Consider the following 11,801-nt stretch of genomic DNA (forward strand, 5'->3'; position numbering starts at 1 on the left):
CTGAAGAGGAGACAGCAGAGTGAAACTAGTTTTTAACTCTCTGTACTGTACTCGGCTCTACGCTATGGTACTGCTAAGCACTGCACAACACTGTGTAGCGTTCATGGTCCCATGATGAGGTAGTCCCGCCTGCAAACTTCAAAACCAGTGTCTGCCCTCAGCCCAAGAGGGAATTTCCTATTGGTATAACAGTCTAAGACGTTGGTTGCTCCTGTGGGAGACCCAGGATCATATTCAACATGTTACATTGGTGCCCAACGTGGGGTGGTTTCTCATGGGGGAGGAGTTCAAAGGGGGGGAGACCGGGAGTCCCATAGGGCAACGCACAATTGGCCCAGCGTCATCCAGGTAAGGGAAGGGTTTGGCTGGGGTGGCTTTACTTGGCTCATTGCACTCTAGTGACTCCTTGTGGTGGGCCGGGGCGCTTGCAGGCTGACTTCGGTCATCAGTTGAACAGTGTTTCCTCCAACACATTGGTGCAGCTGGCTTCCGGGTTAAGCTGGCAGGTGTTAAGGAGCGCAGTTTGGTGGGTCATGTTTCGAGGAAGCATGACTCAACCTTTACCTCTCCAGAGCCTGTTGGGGAGTTGAGACAAGATTGTAATTGAAATTGGGAGGAAAAAGTGGTGGGAAAAAAGTTAAATGAGGCAAAGTCAAACACCTGTATGCCTGCAGTAAGAAATAGCGGAGGGAGCTTTAGACAGATAGTCTTTATAGAATGTAATTCCAGATATAAGAATGGTTTTTGTAAAGATGCTGGTCTTGACAACATACAATACTTTATGAAAGACAACAGAATACAGTATGATGGGCGGTCTAACATTGGTTTGGACATTATTATGTAGTTGTGTAATATCAGCTGTTTGTTTTTAGAGAATGTTTTTTACTGTAACAATCTGTTTTACAGGGTCAGCTATAGTAGTACAGTGCCCCTGGAGCAAATTAGGGTTAAGTGTCTTGTTCAAGGGCACATCGGCAGATGTTTCACCTTGTCGGCTCTGGTATTCGAACCAGCGACATTTCGGTCCTTTAAATCGATAGTTGTTAGAGTGCTCCATTAGTTGGTGTTGGGTGGGTGCGTTATTAGGCCTCTAGTTGCTGGGAATGGATTTGATATGGCCAGTTTAACTCCCTGAGTTACTGTGACCCTGCTGAGTTACTGTGACCCTGGCATCTTCAAGTGTCATATTTGTCTAAATAGACTTGTACTGAGTTAAATGTTCTCCTTCAACATTGAGCCTAATGACTCGGCTGGTCGAGTGTATAATGTCAGTTAGCTGCAGGGCTTGGTGAAGCCAGTCTTATGACTTGTCTGATTATAACGCTCTGTACTCAGTGTTTGTTGTTTGGAGGCTGTTTTCTGCTCTTTGTTGGGGGTATATAAGAGGTCTAGATAGCCCATCCCCAAAAGATCAACTGGAGGACTCGGGAGCAGGACAAACACTACATACTAGAGACCAGTAGAAGGAATAGCTTAGAGATTTTCAATCCAGACCAGGGAACCAGTACACGCAGAATATTGTGTACTTGTATGTGACTGACTTCTCTAGACATCCCAAAATCCTTCTACCTTTTGTGTTGTCAAGTATCGTAATCAGTGCAAACGACTTTAGGGTGACCTTTTACAGACGTAGTGTGTCTAGCAGCCGTAAGCCCCTGTTGAGAGCCAGGGTTCGTCTGTTCTCCTGACCTGTAGGCAGTTAATAACAGAGGACATGAATAAGGTTCAGGGTGAGCTGAGTGAGCGAGAGCAGCAGATGCTGCGTATACGGAGAGACAGCGTCACGAAGGCCTTCCAGCTCTCCAAGATGGAGAAGATGCTAGCCGAGACCAGAGGAAAGCTGGACAAGAAGACTGAGCCTGGTACAGAAAGTAAAGGACGGGACAACCGGGACGACATGGGTCTGTATCAATATCCTTCCGCTAATTGACTTCAGTTTCTTCTCTGAACTGCATGAGCACTTCATGGTTTTAGTGCTATGGATAAACGGTCATTTAAATCATTCAAATGTAGTTAATATGATAGTGCATGTGCCCTTGATTTTATAGACCGTATCTACTTTTGCTAGTGTATATTTTACCATGAGACCATGTCATCAAATGATTCTTCTGAGTACTTTCTTTGTTCTGGACTGATGCTCTCCCTGTGTAGTTTAGCATCTTTTAGATTTGTTTTCTCTCTGAATGTCTGTGTCTTAAGGGGTTGGTTTCCAAGGCACAGATTAAGCCTAGTTCTGAACTAAAATGCATGTCAGATTTTAGTCAAGGACTAAGCTTAATCTGGGTCCAGGAAACTGGCTCAAAATGTTAGCTCTCCCTTGGAGTGACTGTTTCTGATCTTGTTCTTCTCTGGGCCTTGTCCGGTGCAGTCCAGGACCTGGAGGATAAGGTGCGTTTCACCAGGAGAGACAGGAGGAACTCCCTGCACCGCACCCAGCTGCTGGAGAGCCAGATGAAGACTGTGAAGGGAGAGCTGGTGGACACACTGGACCACCTGCAGGAGCTGCGAGACAGGCTGAGACGCTCACAGGCCAACGCAGAGCAGCGCAAAGTTGACATGGAGAAACTGCAAGCAGGGATGAGGTGAGCCAACAACCCCAATGGTTCTGGCTCAATGTGCAGGGGCAGAGGCTCCTTCAGTCTTCTACTATGCTCACAACCACTTGGTTCTTGGTACTTTGGCCTCCCTTGGTACCTGCTTCACTCTTTTTCACCAATGGGGCCAGAACACCTCAGTCTTGACGACAAAGCTGAATCCAAATAGTTTTTTTAACTGTAACAAATGTATATTTCCTCTTTACAGTTTGTACTACTTATCTACTTTGTTTTTACTCCGTTTTCACTTCCCACAAACTGCTTTTGTGACTTGGTTGTTGTTAGGGATTGATAAACACTTAACTTATGTTAGCTCCTATTCCCAGCACTGTATTTCCTGTCCGTGTTGTGTGGAAACTCAGAGCCAGACCAGAATGTCAATTACCGAAAAACTGTGCTGCAATCCAATGGGAAAGAAGCAAAAAATATAACTGTAGTTATCTGTTTTTAACTTGTCTTAAATTGAGATAAACTTGTGCAACCCTGTGTTGCTTGTGGTGTTGGGTTGTCAAAGGTTATTATGTACATAAATACATTTTCCAGGGGATGAAGACTGATCTTCTCTGAGACCAATGATGGCTGATAAACAACACTGATCCCCCCTCTTTGTCATATATCACTTGGAGGCAGTGGTCAGTGAACCTGGTTTTGGGGTGTCTATTGGTGCTGTTTCAAACATACATTCTGTGAAACAGCAGCAGCCCATGAATATGGTGTAACAAAGTTCAACTTGTGCTATTTTTTTTATAAGGTCATGTGTCATTGACCTCATTACATTCTTGCCTGCCCTCCAGTTCCTATTCATACAGTATGAAAAGAAAACCGCAAGTATCATGTCTGTTTTACTGGGGGATTTTCCATACTGAAATTAAACAGTCCCTGTTTCAATTGAAAATATTTTAGTGCGAAGTTCAGCCAAGATGTAGCACTACTTGTATTATAAGATGAAAGGCACACATTCATTCATTTTTTTTGTCAGACAGATTATAAAATGGGTGACTTGGCAACCTCTACTGTTCCTCTGTCTTGTCACATGGATGTGACCACTGAACTGGACAAGTTGCTATGGAAACTATTGTATTATCAGTACACTGCAGAAAGCTATGGAAGCTACCCGCAAAAGCAGCAGTCTGCAATGTATTACATGTGAATTAAAATGTAAACATGATGTTTTCACGACTCATTTTTGTCTATACCATACAGATAGTGTTGTATCACAACCAGGAGGTTATATCCATTTATGGTGTTGTTTGGTACATTCTATATACTTTCCCTCAAACTGCAGGGTAGCATCGTTGCTACATGAATGGTTCCAGTGTTTCTAACAGCAACAGGTCCCAAATGGCTCCCTATTGCGTTTATATAGTGTACTACTTTGACCAAAGCCCTATGGGCCTTGATCCAAAGTAGTACACTATATAGGGAAAATGGTGCCATTCAGCGTCTGTCTGTTCTCCTGTTCCCTCAGGTGAGTGTCAGCTGATTCTCGGGAAGCAGCACTCATGTTCTAACTCTTAGCCCCATGGCAAAGATGTGATCAGACTAGATGTAGCATTGTTTTCCCCCACACAGACAGCATCACATGCTAGAAAGCTATTGGCTATGGCTATCATCTGCTGTCCTGTCCTTGAGCAAAACCCAAATCACTGATGTGACTGTACAAGAAAATCTTTCACTTGAGAACACTCTTATATTACCTTCTGGATTCGGAGTTAAGCTCTTCTCTGTTGATCAACACTTTTGGCCCCTACTGACTGACCTGTCTGTCTGTCTGTCTGTCCGACCGACCGTCCGTGTGTGCATACAAACATGATTTGTGTGTGTCATTGAGTATCTACGAGCTCTGCATGTGTGTGTATGTTTTTCCAGGGAGCTACAGAGCCAGTTGGAGACATGTAGGGAGTTGGTTTAGAAGATAAAGATAGACAAAGATACAGAACTTAAGGAAAAACAGGAGGAAATTCAACTAAAAGCCCTTCAGATGCAGCAGAGCAACACACACATTTCATACCTGGTTTATTATTTATTCAAAGATAATAAAAGATTACTCACTATAGTTGCCCATGTCAACACATCATTTGAGCATATGTTGATTGTGATTCTTTCTGTAGCTCAGTAAGTTAGAAGCTGCAGTAGAGTCACTCTCAGGAAATGCAGCATAAACTCATTCTCCAACAGGGGGTCCTTGACCAACCAGGTTGACTACATCACATCTCATCTGAGTTAACATCACTTAGTAGTAGCCCTTTTCTGTCAATCAGCATCACATGCAACATGGTTCTGATAGTTGAAATATGCATATTCTTATTTGCTAAACTTATGTAGACTATAACAGTCAAATGTTCCACAAACTCAAAGCCTCTTAGCAGTGACAAACCAATCCTTGTTCATGACCTGTGCAAGCTGTGTGCTTAGTGGATCTAGTGTAGTCTAGTGGGTTCGAAGAGTTTGTATGTGTCTGTCAGGTGGCGTTTCCGAGTGAGGCTGGAGTTGATACAGATACAACTGCAGGGAAAAGAAGACCCGGAGAAGGTGCAGTCAGTCTGTCTCCATGCTGGAGGACAGTGAATGTATCTCTAATAATAATTGGTTAGGGTTATTTATGAACTGAGTGGTTCGAGCCCTGAATGCTGATTAGCTGACAAAACATTTATTTTTACTGCTCTAATTACGTTGGTAACCAGTTTAGATTAGCAATATGTCACCTCGGGGGTTTGTGATGATGTATGGCCAATATACCACGGCTAAGGGCTGTGTCCAGGTACTCTGCGTTGCGCCTAAGAACAGCCCTAGCCGTGGTATATTGGCCATATACGGCACTCCCTCGGGCCTTATTGCTTAAGTATATCACACAAAGTAGTGTTGTCACGATGCCAGAATTTTGAATTTGACACCGATACCAGGTTTAGTATCACGATACTCGATACCAAAAAGAAGGCATATTATCCAGTCACAGAATGGCACTTGACCCAGACAGATAAACTCAGCTGCTTCTCTGTTCAATCACTAGGCATCTTTTGACTTCAATATTATTACATTTTTCTACCTCAATTGTAGTACTGAACCGTTTATGTTTTAGTATCGAAAGATTACGGAAGTTTCGGTGTACCGTGCAACACTACTTTAAAGTTAGGGTTATGTTAGCGTTGTGTGCAGTATATCATGCTTTTCCAGTCGATCAATGCGCTTTACATAGTAAGTGGGAAATCACATCATCCACCACTAGTGACTGCATGGCTCTGTTGGAAGGCTTATTTGTCTCAAAGACCCAATGGAATTTCATCATAGGGCACTGGAAACAACTCATTGATTGAGAAGTTGAAGGAGAATGGCAAGAACCGTGCACGCTAACAGGCGGGCCACAAACAGGCAAATAATGGAGCAGAACAACAGAGGTGTGCAGAATGGCATCTCGGAAGGCAAAACTCGTTGGTCAATGGCCCCATCCTGCCTGGTGTCAACGGTACAGGGTGGTAGTGGTGTAATTGTGTGGGGAATGTGTGGGAAATGGTTGGGGTTATTTTTGTATGCATTCCTTTTACCTTTAACCCCCCCCCCCCCCCCCCCCCTTTAAAAAGTGAGTCACAAAAAAGCGTCGCGTCAAAGGCTCTCTTTCCATTTAACTTGAAAACCTTAACATCCGGTTGATGGAGACTCTGCAGATGCTATATCTCAATAACCCAGTACCCAGCATAAATAACTGAACAGTGTTTAAAGAAAACAATGGAATGAATCCGAGTTTGCACAAAGTGTAGCTTATTTGGTTGCATTGTAAACATGCATCATTCACTTATGACTGCTGGGGAGCCGCTTGGCATTTCAGGCTATTGAAATGACTTAGCTTAATTGAGGGATTTTGCATGCCCGTTACCTATTATTTGACCTTGATTTGGAGGCATATGAAAATCCTGAAACTGGAAATAAGCTATTGAATGGTCAGTGATCATCACTATTTGAAGCATGTAATTAACTAAATAGACTTCCATTTAGGCTGCAATATATTATCGCCAAGTGGGACCGTCATGTTAGCCTTCATAAGGAGAATGTGGTTTTTAGGCCTAGAGGCTACACAAATCCACAAGGAGTCTGGTGTAGCTTTTAAAAAAGAGGGAATTAATACAAATCAGAGGGAAATAAACATTTTTTAAACGTAATGATTAGCCTGACTTTTTTTCTCTCCTCACGATGATCTCTAAGGGGCTCTGTAGAATCGCATTCTTGAACATGTGAACTTCAGTGGTGTAAAGAACATAAGTAAAAAATACTTTAAAGTACTACGTAATTAGTTTTTGGGGGTATCTGTACTTTACTATTTATATTTTCCACAACTTTTACTTCACAATGTTCTTAAAGAAAATAATAAATACTTTTTGCTCGCTAGATTTTGAATGCCAAGCAGGACAGAAAAATGGCCAAATTCACGCACTTATCAAGAGAACATCCTTGGTCATCCCTATTGCCTCTGATCTGGCGGACTCCCTAAACACACATGCTTCGTTTGTAAATTATGTCAGAGTGTTGGCTATCCGTAAATAGAAAAAAACAAGAACATGGTGCTGAAAATGGTCTGATTTGCTTAATATAAGGAATTTGAAATGATTCATACTTTTAATATTTAAATATATTTTAGCAATTACATTTACTTTTGACACTTAATTATATTTAAAACCAAATACTTTTAGACTTTTACTCAAGTAGGATTTTACTGGGTGACTAACTTGAGTCATTTTCTATTAAGGTATCTTTACTTTTACTCCAGTATGACAATTGGGTACTTTTTCCACCACTGGTGAACTTTGATGTGCATTAATTACAAACTCGGATGTGATCTGTAAATATGAATAAAAATGTTAAATGACAAGCCTAGTTTAGCCGACGAGAAAGCATTGAGCTATTTCTATTTGTATTTATTATGGATCCCCATCTACTCTTCCTGGGGTCCGGCAAAATTAAGGCAGTTATACAATAAAAAATCATTTACAAAACATTCATAACAGATTTCACAACACATTAAGCTATGTAGGGAGAAAGACAGGATCCTTCCTGGATTGCAATGATTGGCTGAGATAATGGTGGGGCTGGACATGCCGAGAGAGGAGTCCTGATTGGTCTGGCATGTTACAGGCTTCTTCTTCTTCTTCATTATGGTGGTCCACAGACAAATGTTAGAGGAGCATGCCGTCACCTACTGTATTGGCTGTGTATCAGCCTTCTTTTCTGAAGTGTGAATTCATTACACTTTGTGAAAATTGCCCTACCAACTGTCTTGACTTTAATTAATCTGATTACTGTTCTTTATTTAATCAACTATGTTTAATTGTTACCTGCTTAAATTAAATCATGTAACAATTAACTCATTAGGATTTGGGGCACCACATAAGAGGTTGATTAAAGAGTTACCATCTCCCGAATTAAACTCTATTGATGTAATTGATATGTATCTTATAAACAGTCATCTTATTAATCATTACCTCATCATATCATCATTCTGAACAGTCGTCGTAACCTTCTTGGATTTGCAAAAACCCCAGACTTACTCATGATTCAGTACTACACAAATTGGTTTAATTATTTATTTACTAGCTAACTAAATAATAAACACAGAATAAACATTCACACTTAATACATGAGACAAAGGTCCCTAGCGGACTGACACAAAAAAGGGACACTTATCGTTGATACATTTTAGAACTACTCTCACATTAATCATATACTTTGCACACGAACCTCCACCCATTTAAAGTAAGAAATCATGCATGTATATGTGTGAGTGCCATTTATCTGTCGGAACCATCCCTCCTTAAAGTTGTTGGCCTTTCAGCGGTAAGCTTGTATGGCTCCGATTGTCCGAAAGCGATCTCCCCTTTCCCATCTTCTACTGTTGTTCACTCTGGAAGATAGCTAGAAAGCCGTGTCGACGGTTCCCATTGGTTATGAGCATAGTAGGATACAGTGATTTGAGAAGAGTAGTACAGTAGGATGATTTGAAGAGTTTGCTTTTCTAAATATTTGATTTAAGACAGCTAATCAGCCATACCAGTGAATGTCCGGGAGATGAGCTTCTCGCCTACACCTCGTGTTGATATTTAAGGTTCAGGATTCAAACTTCCAACCATTTCAAATGTGTAGCTACCGTCTCATGTTTCCTGGTCTAATGTTAATTTCTGTTACCAAGCCTTTGTAGGAGTAAGTGACATATGTAGGTAGATATCACACTATTAACCTGTTGAGGCTGGGGGCGCTGTTGTCACTATTTATGGTAATCTTGTAATTTTTGAAACGGCTTCCTACAAAATTCTTGATCGTACAATATGCATATTATTATTATTATTGGATGGAAAACAGTCTATAGTTTCTATAGGAGTTGAAATTTTGTCTCTAAGTGGAACAGAACCCATTCTACAGCAATTTCCCTGACATGGAGTCAGATTTCAGAAATGTTGGCCCCTGATCTGGAGTCAGTTAAAAGGCCACTGTTATTGCTATGAGTATACGGACACTGCTTACGTCTTCCCCTGGATGCCTTTACGTGATGACAATTTGAATGGGGTCGATTGCGCGTTCACAGGCACTACAAATTAAAAAACCCTGTAGCTAGTCACTCTTTTGGAGCTGCGTCATGCGCCTGGAGGACACCGACCCGCACCTGTTCCAAGCATTAGTGTTGGGAGTAATCTTTCTCCGGTCATGTTAAGACTCGTTATAGGAGTTAAAAACATCATAAGGTAGTTAATTTAAAGCGTTTTATAGCAATTTATATCCGTTTAGTGCGATTTTGGGACATTTATTTCTGAAACGCTGTGAATCGCTGGGCACGCTTCCAGTTCATGCTGAACGCAGTTGGCATTTCCACATGGCAAGAGGACAGCTTTCCACCAAAAGACGATTAGACCCAAGAAAGGATCCTTTGCCCAAGATACTGATGGAAGAACAGCTCAAAGTAGGAAATTTTTATTATGATAAATCGTGTTTCTGTCGAAAAATGTTAGTGGCTTAGGACGCCATGTTTTTTGACGTAGCTTCGCTTGGCGCAAACTGTATTGAAAAGTAAGTATAATTTTAAAAATGTAATTCCGCGATTGTATTAAGAATTAAATTGTCTATCAATCGCTGTCCACCCTATATTTTTTAGTCACGTTTATGAGTATTTATGTATAAGAGTAGATCACTGTCTAATATGGCGCACGGACATTTTCTCACCAGCTGGGCTACATTTCACATTGTCTAACCATGATTTTGGTGGCTAAATATGCACATTTTCGAACAAACTGTATATGTATGTTGTAATGTGATGTTACAGGGGTGTCATCTGAAAAATTCTGAGAAGGTTAGTGAAAAAAATAATATATTTTGGCGATGTTGACGTTATCGCTCACTTTGGCTAGAATCAATGCTGGGCTGCTATGTGCTATGTGCTATGCTAATATAACGATTTATTGTGTTTTCGCTGTAAGACACTTAGAAAATCTGAAATATTGTCTGTATTCACATGATCTGTGTCTTTCGATTAGTGTATGCTGTGTATTTTTACGAAATGTTTGATGATTAGTAAGTAGGTAAACACGTTGCTCTATGTAGTTATTCTAGTCCATTTGTGACGGTGGGTGCAATTGTAACCCATGCCATCTACCTGAAATATGCACATTTTTCTAACAAAACCTATCCCATACCATAAATATGTTATCAGACTGTCATCTGATAAGTTTTTTTCTTGGTTAGGGGCTATAAATATCTTAGTTTAGCCGAATTGGTGATAGCTACTGGTGTTGGTGGACAAATAAAAGATGGTGGATTATGCTAATGTTTTTTTAGGTAATAGATGTACATCTTTACATATTGTGTCTTCCCTGTAAAACATTTTAAAAATCGGACATGTTGGCTGGATTCACAAGATCTGTGTCTTTCATTAGCTGTATTGGACTTTAATGTGTGAAAGTTAAATATTTTAAAAAAATATTTTTTTTGAATTTCGCGGCTCTGCCTTTTCAGTGGGGGTGGGGGGGGGAGTGCCGCTAGCGGCACCCTCATCCTAGACAGGTTAAACAATAGACAGGAGTATACTAGAAAATAGTATAAGAAGGCAGATGTGAGTGCATTTGCCATTCTGGTAAATACAGGAAACCAAAGATTAGCAGATGGTGTAGTAGTGTAGTAGTAATGAACCACATGTTAACATAGATCATGAGACCGTGGTAATGGAAATCTACTAAGGGACGTTCTGACCCTTGTAGATTCTCCATTGTGCTGACAGATTGACCAGACATGTCGGCGCCTGGGTGCTTTGACACACTAGATTTATAGTCTACCCATTCCACTAAAAAAAACATACATACCAGAGAAATATGCCTAAAGTAACTGGACACTAATGAACAAGAAACACATAGTCTGCTGATTCCATTTAAGTGAAACTGACCAGACACATAGACCAGATACATAGATAGGATAGGGGGGCACAAAGAGTGCATTGATTTAGTGGTGAAGGGAGGGGACACAGAGTATGTTGACACACTAAGATAGAGGGTCTGACCACTATTATAATTTAACTGAAAGCAGATGATGGGCGTTAGTATGTGTGAACAAGCAGGAAGCCTGAACTAAAAAGATAATGATGGCAGAAAGAATAGGGGAAGTATGCTTATTTGCATATGGGGTGGACTCATATGCTATTTGTGTATAAAGAGCGAACCAGTGCTCTGGGAGTGTGGGTGTTCAGCGGGACATTCCAGATGGTTATACAATATTGTAAATAAAAGCATGTTTTGATTTCACAAGTTCTGATAAAGCGTTATATTTCTGAGATGATTTTCCACGACACCTTTTATGCACTCTGGCTGAAATGGACGGTTCCATCAGTCTGACACGCTCTTTGGCGTGGCTACTTACTATGCACAGTTTATAGGATATAGATTCTCATATACCTCCTAAAATCGCATTCATATCTTAACAAAAATACTTTCATAATGTTGTCATATTTCATATACACTGCTCAAAAAAATAAAGGGAACACTAAAATAACACATCCTAGATCTGAATGAATGAACTATTCTTCTGAAATACTTTTTTCTTTACATAGTTGAATGTGCTGACAACAAAATCACACAAAAATTATCAATGGAAATCAAATTTATCAACCCATGGAGGTCTGGATTTGGAGTCACACTCAAAATTAAAGTGGAAAACCACACTACAGGCTGATCCAACTTTGAT

At 40.7% G+C, this 11,801-nt stretch overlaps 1 protein-coding gene across 1 annotated transcript; it reads left to right on the forward strand.

Moving 5' to 3' along the window:
• On the forward strand, nt 1–3,762 carry si:ch73-389b16.1 (uncharacterized). Its single transcript, XM_055923117.1, has 2 exons — nt 1–1,901; nt 2,369–3,762. The coding sequence occupies exons 1-2, from the start codon at nt 1,715–1,717 to the stop codon at nt 2,584–2,586; spliced, it is 405 nt and encodes a 134-aa protein (XP_055779092.1). The 5' UTR covers nt 1–1,714; the 3' UTR covers nt 2,587–3,762.
• Nucleotides 3,763–11,801: the final 8,039 nt, after the last annotated feature.

Source organism: Salvelinus fontinalis, chromosome 5 (assembly GCF_029448725.1).
Source record: "Salvelinus fontinalis isolate EN_2023a chromosome 5, ASM2944872v1, whole genome shotgun sequence".
In the NCBI taxonomy this organism is placed as follows: Eukaryota; Metazoa; Chordata; class Actinopteri; order Salmoniformes; family Salmonidae; genus Salvelinus; species Salvelinus fontinalis.